This window comes from Balaenoptera ricei, chromosome 3 (assembly GCF_028023285.1).
Source record: "Balaenoptera ricei isolate mBalRic1 chromosome 3, mBalRic1.hap2, whole genome shotgun sequence".
Classification (NCBI taxonomy): Eukaryota; Metazoa; Chordata; class Mammalia; order Artiodactyla; family Balaenopteridae; genus Balaenoptera; species Balaenoptera ricei.
The window spans coordinates 29,983,360-30,003,146 of record NC_082641.1 but is presented as its reverse complement, the minus strand read 5'-3'; the positions used below and the strand labels follow the sequence as shown (position 1 = coordinate 30,003,146).

The 19,787-nt window shown below is 38.3% G+C and overlaps 1 protein-coding gene across 1 annotated transcript in view; it reads right to left on the bottom strand.

The window, feature by feature from the left end:
* Positions 1-19,415, bottom strand: part of SPEF2 (sperm flagellar 2) — a 174,163-nt gene extending 154,748 nt beyond the window's left edge. The window contains exons 1-3 of the mRNA XM_059916221.1: positions 19,287-19,415; positions 8,522-8,624; positions 2,800-3,052 (exon numbers count right to left, since the gene is read on the bottom strand). Coding sequence (XP_059772204.1) covers positions 2,800-3,052; positions 8,522-8,624; positions 19,287-19,344 — 414 coding nt within the window. The 5' untranslated portion in view covers positions 19,345-19,415. The remainder of the gene's footprint in view (positions 1-2,799; positions 3,053-8,521; positions 8,625-19,286) is intronic.
* Between the last annotated feature and the right edge of the window lie 372 nt (positions 19,416-19,787).

Below are 19,787 nucleotides of genomic sequence, written 5' to 3'. Positions count from 1 at the left end.
ATACATTTTCATAAAAATAATTTATAAAACCAATTTCAACATAAAAGAGATAATATAAGAAGCTAGATTCTGTCCATTACTTAAGCCACTTCCTAGTAAAAAGTGAAGAAATAATGAAAACTTCCAGGCCACTGGCAATGAGGGTACAATAGTAAAAGAAAATGAACTCTCAGTGATGATTGTGAAGTGGGACACAGAGCAATGGCTAACGTATTTAACTAAAACTTTTATATTCGAAAGTAATCTACTTAGAAGCTGATGACTTACTAAAAAACTTTTTTAAAAGGGTACCATTGCTCAAACCATTCTTGGTCCTTCTTTTCTAAAACTGCCTCAGTAGATACTGACACTTACTCAGAAGATCAGTTAAGGTCCTGTGAGCTGTCTTTAAGCACTTACACACACCCCTGCTCTTTTCACTGTTAAAAATGTCCTGGCCTCCATCTTCACAGTGGCAACGAACATGTAAGGTCCTTCAACATCCTACCACCCCACTGCAACATATATATATATATATTTTTTTTTTTTTTTGTTCAACTTAATTCTATTTCCCCCCAGCCCAGGAAATATCCATTGAACCATCAAATAGCCTGCTGTTAAACGTGTGGAGTCAGAGTGTCTAGGTTTGAGGCTTAGCTCTACTACCTACTAGTTTCATGAAGTTGAGCAAGTTACCTAAGCTCTCTCAGTTTTATCATCTGTAAAATGGGAATAATAAAAGTACCTATCTCATAAGATGGTTGTGAAGGTCAAATGAGATAATATACATAAAGCACCTGGAACAGGGCCTGGTATCTCACTATGTATGTTCAATAAATTTTCATCATTATTGATATTAACATGTAATAGACACCTGCATCCTCCACCTATATCAAAGAAAAAGGCATGTCTACTTTTTTCATAAGATGTCTCCTCCTTCATCTGAACCATTGATTCATTCTTCCTCTTTTCTTCACCAGAGGGTCTCCTTCCACTTGGGTCCTCACACCACTCATCACCTGCCACTGATTCTTTTTCTCAACTGCCAAGTTGTTCCAGTCTCCATGTCCATAAAATGAACAAACAATCTCACACTTCTGTTGAACTTCTCTCCTGCAGCTACTGTTATTCTCTCTTCTCCTTTATCTCCACATGTCTTGAAAGAATAGTCTATGCTCCATTCTTCCTCATCTCCACTGCAATCCACACCACTCTGCTGAAACATTTTTCTCTCCCTAAAATGTAAGCTCTAAGAGAATTGGGGGTTTTCCTGTACTACTCACTGTGTTGGTGCCTGACATAAAGTAGAAGCCCAACAGATCTTTGTTCAATAAATGAGTAATTGACTTTGGAAGGCCACCGTGGCCAACATTAAACCCAATGGTTTTTTGTTTGGACTCAGCTCCACAGCACTTGTAGCACTTGTTTACACTGACTGTTTTATACTTTACAAAGGATTTTCTTATATACTGTTTTTCTTGAAGTTACCAAAAAACCTAACTCTCAGGCAGGTAGAGATAAACATCCTTGTTTTTACAGTTGGATAAAGTGAGACTGAGACTGTTCCAGGGACTGACCCAAAGTTAACCAGCTTGCACGTGAAGGAAGCAGGATGAGATACTAAGTTATTGACTTTCAGCCTAATCTAATTTCTAGCTCTCTGTGGGTGCTGAGTTCATTCTGCTACCAGACTCATAAGGATGTCCACCAAGAGTAGACAATCTAAAAGTGGAAGTAGCTCTCACATTTATTGTCATTGTTGCTTCATAAATTAAAATTTAAAATTTAATTATTTTCATTTATTTTTATGCATTACATCAGTACAGTACTCCCCATTATCCTACAGACCTGGAAAAGTTAATGGCCTTCACTTATCATAAGGAAACAGCACAGGAACTACAGAGATTTGTCAACTAAAGAGTTGTATCAAATAATCAAGAGACACTTCATGAGTATTTGCAATGTTGAAAGCATTGTACTAGGCATATTTCTTGAACTTGAGGAACTAAAAATCTTGTGAGGCCATATGACAGATAAATAATGAAAGTGAGTCAATACTATCAGCAAGAGGAGGTTAACACCAAAGAGTAACAGTTACCTGTGCCCTATGAGCTCCGCAGAAAGAGTCCATGTATACTGGGAAGGTTGCACAGAGTAGACGGAGGAAAGTTTGGGGGAAGCGGAGAGAGGAGAAGGGTGAGCTTGGGTGGTAGAGAGGGAGGAGCAGAAATATACAAGTCCTATTCAAGGACAGGCTGCCAATCAATGTAGAAGAAAGACTTTATGCTGAGGGTTATGAAGAAATAAAGTTAGAAAGACAGAATGAGACTCTTTAGTGAAAGAACTTGGATGCTCGTCTAATTTGGTGACAAGATTATTTGTAAATTAGCAGGTTTCTGAGCAGAAGAAACCAACAAAAGTGGAATTGAGGGCAGATTCACCTAGCGGTTGATTAACCTCCAGTAGAAAGCCTGAAGATCGGAAGCCGCGTTAGTAGTTTACTGCAGTAGCTCAGCAGGAGGTCTGAGCAGATAGGATGGGGTAGAAATGGAATGAGAGGAGCAGGCATAGAAAGCACTGGGAATTAGGAGCAAACGACTGATAAGTTATTGGCAATTGGTGGATAAGATGGAGACAGGCATCAAAAATGGATAAATGAATTGAAAATATTAATATAAAATAAAACCCAAATATGGCCAGTAGCATACATCAGGGACATATATGCTCGATGGGGCTTCTTTGAGAATGCAACATCACTGCTGTGTCCCTTTACCAAGCTTTATATTGTGATATGCTTATAATGTTTCTTTATGTACTTACATCTCGGAAAGTCTCGTTTTTCACGTTTTGAACTTTTGTATTTGTCAGGGGTTGCATGGTTTGCATTTCCACTCCAGTCAGCACACCTTTCTTTTTTCTCTGGAGAGCAATGTACAACTGATATAAGAGTTTCGTGGCTGCCCCAGGCTTTTCTGTGATGATACTGTGGGCCACATTCTGATCAAACTGCACACCCAGAAGGTGAAGTGTGGGCTCCAAGCGAGAAAAATTATTAAGTTTGGCACTTGAAATCCTAGGCATTAAAATATTTTACATAATTAGACACTGAATTAAAACAACAAATATCAGAGGTATTACCATGATCCCATATTATGAATTATCCCATGTTCTTTTAAATATATCAATCCTCTCTAAAACCACTTAATCAGGTAGATACATTGAGATTTGGTGTATTGTCCTAACTCCATGCATTTATTTCTCTTGAATGGCTAAACTAAAACCCATTAATTTCATATACTCTTCTACTTAAATAGATGCTAGAATTTCTGCAAGAAGCCAGTACAAAAACATAACTAAAGGCCTTCTTCTAAATGGAAAAACTTAACTATCGTTTTGAAAAATATTTTACTCAGAAGACAAAATTGCAATTTAAATGTCCATTTCTTTAAGTGATGTCATTACTAGAACCTGAAAATAACCTTATTTTCAGTTGCAGTGACAACTCTCACAATAATCCCCTCAGGCATTATTAGAAATATTTAATTAAATAACATTAGCTATACAACTAAATTAGTTATGTAATCTTCACTGTACACTTCATATTACTTCTTCAAGAATCGCTAAAGACTTTCTAAAATATATGTATTATTGAATCACCTATTATCAAATTAGGCTCACATTCTAGAAGAAACTCATTAATTCGTTTATTAATTTACTCTCTCAACTATACCAATAATTTATTTAATTTAATAATTTTTTATAAATTTATTAAAATCTTACAAAGATAAGACACCCTGCCCTTTAGCAGTTCATAGTGGGAAAACAGATGAATAACAAGTAGTGATAAATTGATGTAACTGTTGTAATAGAGGTCTCAAATGACCTAGGGCTGTCAACAAGCCTATGAATCCAGTGGCAGAAAGAAAGCAAAAGGTGTTGATGCATTTTCAACTTTTGTGCCTCTCTGTGATCAAACTGCATGCAAATGTCAATTTTAACCACTGGTCTATTTTCTCCTTACTTTAACTTCCAAAAACTCAGTGACATTCTTTGATGGAAAAAATACACTGAATATACTTAAATATAAGTCAAAGTCACATCCTCTCCCTGAAAAAAGATGATACTTTAGAACAGAGGGAGTTGGCGGAATTTCTAATATAGGGTTACTCACTCAATAACTTCATTTTGGACTATAATATTATTTGGGGAAGATACAATGACCTTTAATGACCTCAACTGAATGTTTGGAAGCTGAAAGAGATCACTTAGCACTTCTTTTTGAAATTTATTTAATTAATTATTTTATTTTTGGCTGCATTGGGTCTTCGTTGCTGCGTGCGGGCTTTCTCTAGTTGCAGCGAGCAGGGGCTACTCTTCATTGCGGTGCGTGGGCTTCTCTTGCTGCGGAGCACAGGCTCTAGGCATGCAAGCTTCAGTAGTTGCTGCACGTGGGCTCAGTAGTTGTGGCTCATGGACCCTGGAGCGCAGGCTCAGTAGTTATGGAGCACGGGCTTAGTTGCTCCGCGGTATGTGGGATCCTCCCGGACCAGGGATCGAACCCGTGTCCCCTGCACTGGCAAGCAGATTCTTAACCACTGAGCTACCAGGAAAGCCCAATTAGCACTTCTTAAACTTTATATACGGTTCCTAGTATATTATTTCTCAAGAGATAGCTCTCAAGCAGTGGTTCTAAACCTTTTTTTTTTAATCACATATACCATCCTTTGGAAATCTGAGGAGAGCTATGAAACCTTTTCCACAGGAAAGAAAACACACATTCATGCATATACACAAAATGTGTATACCATTTGCGGGTATTTGTGAACCTCCTAAAATCTAGTCTAAAAGTGCCTGTTAGCTGCCAAGGAGGTGGATCTGGGGAAATATAGGAATGATTTCTAAATATAAATAAGGAGCCAGTATCATGGAAAGGCCAATGTCAAAAAATGTAGTGACACAAGACACTGAATTCCTTTTCCAGTTCTGTGGTGTAACTTATCGTCCTATTTCCTCTATTTGGTTAAGTATATTTAGTATGGCATACCACATCAACCAAACTTTGAATGAAATATTTTAAATTGATACAGAGGAATATATCTTAGAGGGGATAAGAAGAGATAAGGAATGCTACAAGGTAATCTTATCAACAAAAAGGGTAAAACATTGTTTTAGGTCTTCTCATGTCATGTCCAGTTTTGTAATTTGTTCCCCCACAAATGACCTTACAGTTTGAGATAACAAACACTGGACTAAAATGATTAGGGTACAGCAGACCATGTTTTGAAGAGTCTTATTGTGACAGAGGATGGTCAAATCAAAGACCTGTGTTCACATTCCTTGGACGGGCACCTGGCATCCCCTTTTGATCTTCCATCTCAGTTCAGCCTTTCATGTCCTTCCTATCCTAGGAGTCCTGTATGCCTTGTCCACTACACTTACTTGGAAAGATATGGCCTGAGAGCCACTTTTCAGAGATTTTGCCTGGGTCATAACCTTGGGCTTCAGAGGTTAGAGGCACCATAATTCGGGAGGGAGAATCCAAAAACAAACACTATTCATTTCCAAATTTTATCAAAATTTAGCCCTGCACCCAATAAAAGTGAAGAACACTTCCCTTCCTCTTTCTTGTATTACACAACCCCCAGAATGCAGTGTAGCCTGCTAACACTAGGGTTCAGTGACACAGTAGGCTTTAAGATGGCTTTTATGGTCTGGCCGAAGTGTCCAGGTGTAACAGTATTTCCCTCTGGAAGCTTTTAATATATACTCTAAATTTCCAACCAAAATTTTGGGAATATAACTGGTGTGTAAATTGGTGGAGTCCATTCTTGTTACAGTATATACTCAATCAGTATAACATGATAATCAACAGTTGTTTTTGAACCCAGAGAATCCACTGGGACATCTTTGCTCTGAAGACATAGCATATGATGTAAATGATGACCCCTGAGGGGATAAGGAATGCATTCTGGGAAAAGTCTTCTCCCCCTCTACTTGCAGTCCTTATTTGCCAAGGGATTACCAATCTCCTCTCCTCCTTGACACCTGGTGAGGGAATACCTCTCACAAGGTAAATAGAAGCTGCCCTCCCAAGGGATATCCATGTTCCTTTACTTTTTATTCTTTTAACTAATCTGCTCATTTTTCACCCTCTGAGATGGACTAAAGATATCCCAAAACAGAATTCTTTCAGAGTTAGATGAGTTATTCTTAGGATTAAGTAATTCCCAAAGCAAATAACTTCAAATTATTAGCAACATAGATTTAGTTTACTGTTAACATTTTAGACTAAAGACCCTAGAAAATATTACACAAAAATCCCCAAATCATGAGCTCTGGCACTAGCTAGCTGTCTAAAAAACAGGCTTTACAAAGAAGGGTCCTTTTCCCCACTAAATACACTATTACAAAGGTCAGATCCACAGATTTACTAATTCTTGCCTTCTTTAAAATACCATGTGCCCTGGAAAAAATGTGGGTTGTTCCAGGAACTAAAGATGGATAGTATTTGGTTGTCAGGACAAGTAGGTCCCTCTCCCCATGTTAAGAAAAGTAATGACTCAGTGGAACAGAAAGTGAGTCCTTTGCAGTGAGTGAAAGGCAGGACTGTTACACATGATAATACTCAGGCACACACCTGTGCAGGGGCGGGGCAATACCTGGCATGAAGTTGTTTCATCCAAAAAGGGGCTTCTTTTTCTTTGCACAGAGGTCTCTCTGTTCACTAAGACCTGTGTCTTCACGGTTACCTCCATCCATATGGGGTCTCTATTTCCATTTCACACAAAGGCCTCCACGGCCTGGCTAACAAGAGCCAACTTAGTACACGTGAAATACTGCATGCATGATCTGATCAGTATGGTTCTTTAAGTTTTCTGTACCGAACCAGATATACTTTCTGAAATCATTCATTTATTTAATAGAGAAACATTATTGCGTGCCTGCTATGGTCCAGGGACAATGCCTGGAGCATAGAGAATAAACATACTACGCAACTTTGAGCAACTTTGCAATCTAGTTAAGGAGTAAACATTCATATATTCATTATTAAACATTATTTGGGCTCCTTCACGTGGCAGTAACTCTGATAAGAACTAACATATAAATAAACGATTATAACTTAATGTGATAAAAAAGGGATGTCCAAAGTGTTATTAAAACAAAGAGAAAAAAAAAAGAGGAAAAGAAAATTAAATCTGCTAGGGGACCAAACACAGTTTAGAGAAGGGGTGGATTTTTAGTTGGATCTTAAGGATGTGTAAAAGTTTCTCATGGTGGAAGTGAAGGACGAATGTTAATATGCAAAGTTGCAAGGCATAACAAAAACACATGACATGTTTGTCGATCAAAGCAGTTTATGTTAGGGCTCCAGACTGGTGGAAAAAAGGTCAATAGAAACTCTCTGAGGAAGCCCAGATGTTGAATTTATTAGACAGAGACCTTAAGTCAGCTATTATAAATGTTAAAAGAACTAAAACAATCCATTTTTTAACCATTAAAAAAGAAAGTATGAGAACAACATCTCAACAAAAATAGAATAAGGAAATCGAAATTATAAAAATAAGAACCAAGTGGAATTCTAAGGTTGAAAAGTACAATAACTGAAATGTAAAAATTGGCTAGAATAGCTCAACAGATTTGAGTTGTCAGAAGAAAGAATTGGTACACTCATAGATAGATCAACTGAAATTATTCATAGGAGAAACAGAAAGGAAAAAGAATGAAGAAAAATGAACAGAATCTCAAAACACATAAACTCATTCTAATCATGAGAAAAAATATCAGACAAATTCCAACAGAGGAACAATGTACAAAATACCTGACCAGTTTTTAATTTTTCTAAACTGTAAAGATTATCAAAAACAAGGAAAGTCTGAGAAAGTATCTCAGCCAAGAAGAGTCTAAGGAGACATGGCTATAAAATATAATGTGGTATCCTGGTGAGATACTGGAACAAAAAAGACATTAGATAAAAATTATAACAAATATTTGGTACAAAATGTACCATATGAATATAAGATGGTAGCAGTAGGGGAAACTGGATGTGAACAATATGGGAACTCTCTGTACTATCTTTGCAATTTTTCTATAAATCTAAAACTGTTCAAAATAAGAAGTTTATTTTTAAAAATCAACAAAGCCTCAGAGACCTGGGGGATACTGTCAAGTATACCAACATACACATAGTGGGAGTCCCAGAAGGAGAAGAGAGAGAGAAATGGGCAGAAAGAACTTTTGGGGAAATGATAGGTGAAAGCTTCACAAATTTGATAAAACACAGGACTGCAGGAATACAGAAGATATTAAAATGGGGCCCATCTAGAGATAAGGGCTTGCTGCAACCTTATAACTTTCTCTCCTTTGTACTGCTGGGACAATGAAGTATGTATATGTGAGGAAGCAGCAATTTCCATACCAATGGATGCTTGTCTGGTTTAGGGGAATCTTGTGATAAATGATTCTTTAATGTTAACTTTGGGCTAAAACCATCCAAATGCCAAAGGAATTGACCTTTTTTAAAGTAAGGAATAATCTCACTAACCTGCTTTCTGAAAATTCTGCAAAATCATCCTGAAGTGCAAACTTGTGCAAAACTTCTCCAATTAGATAGCCATTGGAAAATGCCTTTGCAAATGACTTGGGACCTGAATTTTAGAATGCAGAGATTAAAAAAGGTAAATATAATGTTGTACATAGAGCTTATATATTTTCATTATATACACATAGAGTAAAACTTCATAATTTAACTTGAACTCAAAATGCCATGAAAATACTTCTAAAAACATCTTGTAATAACCAAATGAAAATATTGAAGTTTAACAGTAGACATCGTATAAAGACCCCTGAATAAATGTAGATCAGTACTTGATAACATATGACATTTTGAAGGAAAAGACAACTTTTGATCAAACCAAACAAAACACAACCAATAAAACATATAACCTTAGATCTAAAAACAAACCCTCAATATATTTTATAAAATTATACTCTAATATCTTAGTTATCAGTAAAACCTGTGGATGATGATATCATATTCTGGCCGGGTAAGGTACAATCCAACTTCTTTAAACCTCAAAACTTAATTTTAACCATTTTGCAATGGAAATTTTACAGAAATCATCTGCACCTTCTTAAATAAAGCCTACTGAACATAATCAAGGTTTTCCTTGTTGGCTCCAGGGTTTACTCCAGTCTAGTTGGTGTTCTGAGCAATGATGGAGAAGCCCAGAGGAAGACAGACTTTGGAGCCAGAGATATCTAGGCAGGAATCTTGGCTCTGCCTTTTACTAGCTGTGCAACCTCTTCCAAGCTGCTTAAGCTTCCTGAGTTTCTGTCCCCTCATCATATCTATATCTATCTTGGAGAGCTATTTTAAAGATTAGAGGTAATGTATGAGAATTCCTTGGTACCATGTCTGCTACATAGTGTGCACATAATGATGAGTGCAGAAAAAGAAATTAAGTGTTAAACAGAATTTGCTTTCTTTAAAAATGTCCTGGGGCTTCCCTGGTGGCGCAGTGGTTGAGAGTCTGCCTGCCAGTGCAGGGGACACGGGTTCGAGCCCTGGTCTGGGAGGATCCCACATGCCGCAGAGCAACTGGCCCCGCCCGTGGGCCACAATTGCTGAGCCTGCGCGTCTGGAGCCTGTGCTCCGCAACAAGAGAGGCCGCGACAGTGAGAGGCCCGCGCACCGCGATGAAGAGTGGCCCCCGCTTGCCGCAGCTGGAGAAAGCCCTCGCGCAGAGACGGAGACCCAACACAGCCAAAAATAAATAAATTAATTAAAAAAAATAATCTGTAAAAAAAAAAAAAAAAAAAAATGTCCTTAGTTTGGGGTCCCTTGTATTTTTCTTATGAAGTGAAGGATATAGGGTTACATGGTGTTCAAGAATGATATACAAAATCGATACATAAAATAAATATGTATAAATAAATATAACAGGACAAAGCCATCAAAGCCATCATCTCTCAAATGACTTCAAAATCATCCAAAAATCTTCAATGTATTTCTATCAGAGTCCTTTAGGCAATAGCAATACTAAATATCTATAAAATATTATATCTTATCACAGTATCACAAACTCATTCATACTGAATTATCCTCTTTTATCTATTTGACTATTAATAAGATGGCTACCTGAAAATGAAGAAAAACTAATTTCTTCATGATTTGTAGAACTGATGCTTGGTGCGCGGTTGCAGGGAGGTGAGTTGAGTTGCTCCATAAAGGCCACTGTACAGAGACCTTACTCAGAAGACTTCACATTATCATAAGACTCTTGCATATTTGACACCAGCCCACAATTTTGCCCAAAGCTTTCCTAATATCTGTTCTCAAAGTATTTGATACTCAATAATACCCCCATTCTTAGGTTAAATCAATATAATTATAAAGTAGTTTAAAAAGATGTCAACTATTCCCACTGATTCTGTTTACTTGGGGTGAGCCCCTAAGCTATCTAGCACTAGAATCTATTGACTGCCTTCTGGCATCATACAGCAGTTGTCTTGGAAGCAACTGAAATCCAAATAGCTCCTTCTGCCCCCAAAAGGCAGAGGTGTGCCATCTCCTCCTGCTGAGTCACTGCAGATTTCTCCTTTCCTCAGAGACTCACCACTGCTGGCCTCCTACGCTGTTCCCTGGTTTTCACCTGCCACCACCGTCCTCACTGTGCCATCTGGGCTGCTCTGGCTGTGCCTTGCACCTCTTCTGTCTGTTGCTTTCTCCTTTCTGCTTCTTTCCTTTCTCTCTTCTATAGCCCGTCCCTATTCTTAGCTTTCTGAAGTGCCATTGGACATACAGTCATTGTCAGACTATGGATTCCTACTAAAAATCTAAAGACTATTATTTTGTACTCAGGGGCTACTGCTATGTCGCATTTGGGTGGTCTCGTTCCCCCACTCTCACTGGATTTTGCACTTTGCCTATTGTTCCTGTTGACTGAAGACCTGAAATCTAGCCTGTGAATAACTGGGGAATAACTGTATCCTAGTCCATCACTCTCAATTTATCAGGAAAATGGTCTGTAGCAAACTCTTTGCTACAAAAAGTCACTAGAAAAATAAAATCATAATTCACTTCCTTTGAAGTGGCAGGACTTATTAATAAGGCAATTCTGATATGGCTAAAATAGGGGCATTTTGGATATAAAGGTCAAAGAAGAACAGTAAACACATTATTTCACTGTCAAGTAGTTTACTATAAATAAGTATGAAAGCATGTGTCTGCAGCTCTGTGTGTATTAGACACTTTCAGATTTTTTTTTTTTTTTTTTTTGCGCCAGAGGAACACAGAAGAGAATAATGAGTGAAGAGCTATAGCAAACGGCAAAAGTAACAGAGAGAAAACACATAGAAAAAATGAAAGAGGAGAAAAAAGAAGAATACATGCAAGAAATCAGATGAAGAAAAAGCAGATAAGCCAGGAATATGTAGATTAAAAAGTATGGAAAGGAAGATAAGAAGCCAGAGAGAGAAAGTGAAATGGAGAGAGGAGAGGGGAGGGAAACAGTAAGGAAAAAAGAAAACTCAAAGGAAAGATTATTTTTTTCCCTTTAGTTTATCAAATTTTCCTTCCCAGTAAGTGTTCCAGAATACTATGACTAACTTCATGACGGCCACCTCTATAAGTTAATTTGCACTCACAACTGGAATTATCTACAGGAAAGAAGAGGTGGGTTGATTCTAGGATAAGGAGCAATGCAGAATATAAGAAATACATGAACCATGGGAGCCCAGTGACGTTCTTCACCCTGAGCTCTAAAATGATCTACATCTGGGAAACGTTGTTCAGCAGCCACTCAGCCATGCCTCCCGTCTTCCAAGCCTCAGATCTGATCCCCATCACTAATGTTTTCATTTGCTGAAATCTTTAATGTGGGCCTTTGTCTACCTTAGGCTGGGACAGAGGGCAAAATGGTCTATGTGTTTCTCCACCTGAGCCAGCTGGACAAAGCACAAAAGAAGATAAGCCTTCTACATTCCAAATGGTAATGAGGAGAGCACAGGCTCTGGAGAAATATTCTCTAGTTTGACTCTTTGACCATTTATAAGCCCCGGGACTTTGGATAGTTACACAGCCTCAGTGTCCTGTCTTTAAAAGAGAGAGAGTGATGGGTTCTACCTCCTGAGAGTTGGTTTGAGAATAAAATGAGATAATTGCATGTAAAGTGCGTAGCATAATTCCTGGCATACAGTAAGTGCTCAGTGATCATTTTATTGTTATTATTACTGCCTCCTAATCTAAGACAACAGGTTATATCAATTACACAATTGTTAAGCTCAGTAATAGATCCTCAATGACTACAGTACAAACATCTTTATTTAAAGGTAACTCAGTACTCAGAGAACAAATATTTGACCCTATCCTTAAATTCAGATACAGGCCTACTCTTGGGGCCAGATAAGCTATAACACTCTCGCCAGTCTGGGGAAGCACATGTAATCAAACATAGTTGATTTTTACAGCAAACCATTTGAGTGGGAGAAATAAAGACAAAACGTAGCCTCACAGCATTTCTGGTCAAGTTTTGCCACCAAATGACTAAAGAGATTTGGGGATTTGGGGATTGTAGACAAGGGGCTATAGACCTACACATTCTATGCTAAGTGTCCTTTGCTCCTCCTTCACTAGAAGATCAAAGACCTAGCCTAGGTTATCAACCACATTTTAAAAGCCAAGCAAATTTACTTTCACTTGAGAGAGAGAGAAAAGCAGCTGCTGGTGGCTGGGTAGTGGCCTGGCCCAATTAGGCCCTGGTGTTCCTAGGAGTTGGCCCAGCACTCACAGCTAGACCTCAGCCTCCTCCCGCTGAACATAATCAATTTCACATCACACCAACACCAGACAAGGCTACTCAGTGACCCTGATGGATTAAGACAAAAACAAAATCTCTCTGTAATCATGTCTGAACTCAGCCCGAAACAGTATTGGCCAAAACACAAAAAATGATCAAATATTATCCCCCTATTCTGACTGATATGAGTGGCGGCTGCTTTTTCTTTTTCCTTGCTTTGCTCTCCCCACTTCCTAGATAAGTTTTATTAAGATATCCAATCATAGAGTTGTCTATGCTCCCTTTACAGGATCCAATTCAGAGCAAAGCGCTGCTTCCTTGAGCCCTCCCCAAGAAACCCCTAACACAAACCCAAATGCTATAAGGGCTTTCTAACATCCTCTTCCTGAGATGCCCCACAGTTCCTCATGGTATGTGTCGCAACAAGTCAGTAAACTCAATTTTGTTCAACTACAGGTATATCCTGTGCTCTTTGGCTGGAGGACATTGACAATTTCTTTTCTTCCAGTACCAGAATAGGATGATCAATTTTTATAATTTTCTCCTTTGAAGACTTCATCATAATTCTCAAGATTTACTATCTGAAACAAAAATCTCAATTGCTATATTATATAACCTTCTTTAATGGTTAAAATTTTGGGTGGCATCCTTGGAACTTCATATCTTAAAATTTTGACATTGATTTATACAACAGTCTTCTGTTATTAGATTTGCTGTCTCAATTTCTAGTCAACAGAGGCCAAATTTCAATCAAGGAAAATGATGCTGAACTAACCAGGAAATATCAAATAATTAGTTACATTACATGACAAACCATGTATTTCCTAATGACCCTGAAAGGCTAAAGTATGAGAAAATGTGTGGTTTAATAATACCTGGGGGAAAGAGGAATGAACTAAAAGTCAGCGCACTCAGAATCTGCTACTAACTTTCCACTACCTAGTTGTATAACCCTAAACAAATCTCTACACATATCTGATTTGATTTCCTCATGTGCCAAAGAAGAATTAAATGATGTCTAAGATTCTTTTTCAGATCCAAAATTTTATGTCTCTATGATATGGTAAGGTCACAGGCTAATAAAAGGTCATTACAATACATTATAAAATATGGTATATAATAAATATTCAATAGGATTTTTTGATATCTCTATTTTTTTCTTAAAATAAAATTTGGTACTTTTGAAAAAGTGTGGACATAAGACCTTTAGTTAGTGTACAAGGGAATCCAGATTAAGTATAGTTAGTGCATAAGGGGTTAGTTAGTCAGTGCACAAGGGGGTCCAAATTAAGGATGTCCCTAAAATTTGGGACATCAGTAGAAAATACCACTCTCTAAAACAAAAACTACTGAGATTTAATACAAAAGGACAAAATTAGCCACCTATGGAAACCCACTTATAAAAAAAAAACCAGTTAACAAGGAATATAGGCCATCTCTCAAAACTCACAATAATTTACCTATTTAAATTTTTTACGCATCATGTAAATGATAATCTTGAAATGTATTAGTTAAACTTATTCAGAATAGAGATATGCTGCAATGGAAAAAAAATACACAAATATCATAATTTTAGAAGATTTTGTAGTAGTAGTAACACTGGAAAATATCATTGAACAGTATGATTCCCTCAAGCACTGGGGGAAGAGAAGGAGGAGGGAATCTGACATTAATCTAATCTAACTTAATCTAATCGAATCTAACCACTCACTGATATCTAGATAAAATATCTCTAGAGCAGAAAAGTAAAACACATCAAATATTAGCTTGATTTGAGGATTCTTTTGGTAATGTCTAATTTCTAACTGTCAAGGAGCAATCCGATCTGTAAATTTGGTCTCCTCCTGAGTGTACCAGCCCACCAAGACTTGCATTACGTTCCATTGCCAGTATACGTTATTCTGCTGTCCTTTTCCACATGATGAATTGGTACTGTAGCTGATAAAATCAGCAGAATGTAACTTCTGTTAGCATGTGACAATTCCTAAGAAGTTGCTTTAAGTAAAAAAGCAGAGCTTTTGAAATCACGAAGGTGAGGATCAAAGCACCCAGGGTGACCTTTTCGAGATGAACAAATCCATAAGGTTCAGTCAAAAACAATACTTTACCCTACTTTTGTCTCACTCATACATTCTCATGTAATAAACAATTATTTACTAAGTGCCTATTACGTGACAGACACTATAATAGACATACTTCTAAAGTGAGAGGCAGAAAAGTGGTTGAAATAATATTTGAGTATCTAGCTCTAGTATAGATGATAGGCACTGTGGTAGATATTTTCCATTTGCAATCTCATTAGATACCCTCCCAAATATATAGCAATTATTACTATTACTTCTCAGGGTATAAAATTGGGACTAGAGATCATTATTTATAATCTGGCTACTACAAAATCAAGACTTAGGGATACTAAACTTTCTTAACTCAGTTTTCTCTTTATTGGTTCCTTGTTACTATTGATAAAAATGTTTAAGACTATTGAAACAATAAAAGTATGCATAATAAGGTATTTACAATTTTCAATATAGCTCCATCCAGAATCGAAAATAATATGGACTGTCTTACACATCCATTTTTACAAAGAATCTGATCTGTTCAGTACATGGAATTCAAATGCTTCTACTCATTTGTGGAGAATGTTTAGTTCTGACATTCTGATGCCAGTTTCCTCTTACAGTGTATTCACAGGCGTTTTGTAAAACAGAGGCAATGCTTATTCTTGAAAATAACTGAGAGTTTGTAAAGAATTTTACAGCAGATCTCTTAGTAACATTATTTTATATTGCTTATTTTTGTTATAAAAATAATTGCTTGAATTTCAGATGTGATTTTGTGTTGAACAACTTTTTGTATTTTAAGACATTTCATTAACATATACGTCTAAGCATTATTTTCCAGGACAAACGGTTTAGTTAAACTTAACTCACTGGAGATCCTTAGCTTTAGTAACATAGATCTGAATCTTCAGGTGTTGACACTAATCAAGCCTCTGGTGACTCCCAGAAACCTCATTAAGTGGAGGGAGACCATTCTCAATTGAGGATCATTGAAATTCATTTTCTTACTGCTGATATTCAGGGTAGTCCAGACAACGCAAAATTCAACATGAGATGCTTTACCCAAATTGACTTCTACCTTTCAGAATAATCCAGAAATCAATCGGCTTTAGCTACCCCTCCAATGACAGCAGTGCATTCACTTGGCATTCTCATTCTGTTTTCTTTGTCCCAGCAAGCAACATATGGACTGAACCACTTTTTAAAAACACCAATAAATCCACCTTTGCCATTTAAGCATGTAGGAATTAGGTTATCCCCTGTGAAGTTACAACATGCCTGGGTGGTTGAATTTCTGTACTGCTTGTGATTTCAAATTGAACAATAATCCTCATTAAAAGGAGCTCAAATGAATACATTTGGGAGGGTAAATTTTTAAAAAAATATATTCCCTAAGCATAAACTCTAATATATAATACAGTGCCTAAGAGCACTAGTCAAAGATGTAGCTTCAAATTCTAGTTCTAGGACCTACTAGATGGGTGACCCTGAACAAATTACCAAGCTCACTCAGCCTCTTTTACTCATCTGTACAACTGGGACAATGCCTCTTAGAGCTTTTTTAAAGATTATAAAAGAAAACCTATGTAAAAGGCTTAGCACAGCGTCTGGTGTAAGTACCTAAGTGCTCAAGAAGGGATAACTTTAATTATTCTTCTTCTTCCATTTATAAACTTTATTAGAGAAAATAACTCTTATGTAACCCTCCAATACTTTAAGATACTTACTATATTTCAACCAAAATATTAAACCTCTTTTTCTCCTATTTTGTCATGTGATGTTTGATCTACTTCTTTGATTTTATATTTGTAAGGCTATATTGTATTTTCCTTTCAAGTTATAAAGGCAATACAAGCAAAAAGCCAAATAACACAGATGTATAAAAAAAAAGCCAGCAATCTTTCCCAGGGTAACCAATACCAACACACTGGTTTATATCCTTCCACACTTCTCTCTATGCTTACACAAACCACAAAATGAAGAGTCCCGTGTATGTCAACAGCCCAGTATATGCCTCTCCGCACTTTTCTCTCACACATCCTCATGCAACAATGAAATTATACTGGTTACAATAAGCTATAACTTTTGTGTTTTACTTGAGCATTCTTTAGGTCAAAAGTTATAGCAACTAACTCATTTGTTCTAACAACTGCATAACAGTCCATTGCATTATCTACCCAAGTATTCTGCTACTGAAGGGTATTCAAACTGTTTCCATTTTTTTTTTTCTTTTTGGCCCTACAATCCATGTAGCAATAAACATCCCCGTTCAAATGTCCTTACATATTGGTGATTTTATTTTTGTATGATAGTTTCTGTAAAGTAAGATTTGGCATTTACTATGTCTCAGTGACTATTCTAAATGTTTTACATTTATTATCTCATTTAGTCTTGACACAACTCAGTGCAATATTATTATTACCCCTATTTTGATTATCGTAAAATTTAGGTAAATAAATTGCCCAAGGTCACTAGCTAGTAAGTGTGAATAAGTGATTTCAACCTAAACAGTCTGGCCTCCAAATCCTTGCTCTTAACAGGACCCTTATCCAGCAATTGCCCAATTACTTTCCCCAGAGGTTGTACCCACTTACAGTCCCTCCATGAGAGTTCCTCTAAACCATTCTAAGCCTTCCATTGTACACCATAGGATGGCTTATCTAATGACAGAAATCAACTGGCAGTGCGCTTCTTAGGTGCACAAATCGTATCTTGTTTGTTTCCAAACACAGTTGAATGTGTGCCCTACAGTCAGAAAAGCCTTTTACAATATGGAATTTGGTTACTTAGGGGATTGTCTCTCTCTTTTTAGGCTCCTCTTAGCAATTGGGATCAAAAAATGAATATGTATTGCTAGTGAATAGGATGCAGAATACTGCAGCTGTCTCTGCTAACAGCTTCCAGCGTTATGCTTCGGGAAAGCAAACACTGGGGATTTTCCATTTATAGTTTATGTTATTTAAATTCTTACTTAAAAATTCTCCAGTCTTTTAATATTCACGGAATGAAGTAATTCTTCCTCCTCCTCTCAAAGCCAAAATTCCCAAAATGATTACAATTAGAATGGCATACTACTGTTTTTATATATTTCTTATGAATTTTATTTACTTTTCTCAAAAGTGTTTCAATATACAACAGAGTCTTAGGGACTTGAGCAAAGGGTGCGGTTTTTATTAATCAAGTAAATAAACCAAATTGAACTCAGCAATTTGTAACTGCTTTTCTTTGGAAGAGTATATCTTAAGGGCATGTTATTACATTTTGGCTCCTATGGTGAGAAAGAAATATGAAAAGAAAAATGCTAAACGCCATCCTGAGATCAGCATCGTATTTTAGGTGAGGAACAGTCAGAGACACATGGGATGATCATAGAATCCTGGGGAAAAAAATTACTGCGGTTCCCAGGGCTTGTGCCGGTGGTGGTTTGGCAAAGAAAAACTCCGGGTTTTATGCCTCAAGAAAGGCAACTGGAGAAGCTCCAAAGTTAAAGATCTTAAACGCTGATAACAAATACTGTGTGGCTGCAGAAACACTACTGATCTAGCAAATTCTGTGGATGACTTAAGACTTAAGGTTGAGTTGGCACTATTGCCCCTCTGGTAGCAAGTTGGCATTATGCAAGGATGAAATGATTCGGTCTGAAAACCTCTTGCTTTGAGCAAAAACCGTACCAGCTGGAAAATGAACTGCTTAAGAGACAACAGAAAGAAGTTGAATGGGGTGTAGTGCTATTCTGGAATTTTGGCTGTCACAGAAGGTGCCAACATGTAAAACTGCCTCTGTGGTTGTGAGATTTAGAAACTTGGGGCGGCAACTTCATGGCTCGGGTAAAATCAGGTTAGTGAAGAAGGTCAGCTTTGGGAAGAGTGAAAAGTGGTCAGAAGCAGCTAATGTGTACATTTGAGCTAAGACTGCTGAAATTTGTAAAAGTTAACATATTCTGCATTAACTCATTTCACACACCCTCCTCTCCTGCGAGGCAGTTAGGTATGGCAAGTATGACTGGATCTATTTTATACTGGAGGAAACACACTGGAAGAAGGAGAGGGTATTGTAACTTGTCCAGGGGCACACATTTAGTAGCGCGATAGCTGGCTTTCAGGCCTCATATTTCGTTGGCTTAGTAGCACACCACGCTTGAGCGTGAAAGGAGCAATGTCAGGGCCAGACGATAGAGGCCAGAAAATTCCTCTTTCCAAAGGAGCAAGGGAGCCCTCCTGAAGCCTCTGATGGCTGAGCACCACGGTAGGTCAGAACCTGCGGGATTGGGACCACCGTGCTGATGGATAACGCTGAGCGGCAGAGCGGAGGCGGGAGAAGCCCTGCAGCGGCTGAGGTGAGCCGGAGCGGGCGGCTAGCGCCTGCCCCGCCACCTTCCATCAGCGCGCCGCGCTCCAGGCTCCGCGCCCCGCTCGCCCCCGGCCCGCTCTCCCCAGGCTGTGACACTCACTCACGGTCTGGGACACCTTCAACTCCTGGTTGAGCCACTGGCACAGGATCTCCGACATGGCTCGGCCCGCGCCTCCCACCGGAGGCAGGTGTCAGGAACGCGCGGGAAACCCAGTCCTCCCGCCCGCGTCCTCCTGTTGCCAAGGGCGACCCGTTGCTAAGGAAGCGCCTCCAGGCCAGAGCTAAGGGAAAGGCTGGGAGAAGAAGGGCGCCAGAGCCCAGCCGAGGAGGACAGAAAATCGTGACTTGCCCCCTGCTGGCGGGTAAGACCTGGATATGCGCAAGCGCAGTGGGCTTCGAAGTCCCGGAGACGGCGGTGCGGACCCTCAAGAGCGCTAAGTTAGGAGGAGTGGGGTGCGGAGGGGCGAAGCAGGGAAGCTAGTGGACTGAGCAAGGGGTTCTTGGACAAGCAGAAAGAGAAGGAAAGAGGCTTGATTGAAAGGGAATTTTTTTCTTCCTGTTTGTCTCTTAAAGAAACCTATGGAAGGTCCTACTCTAATGG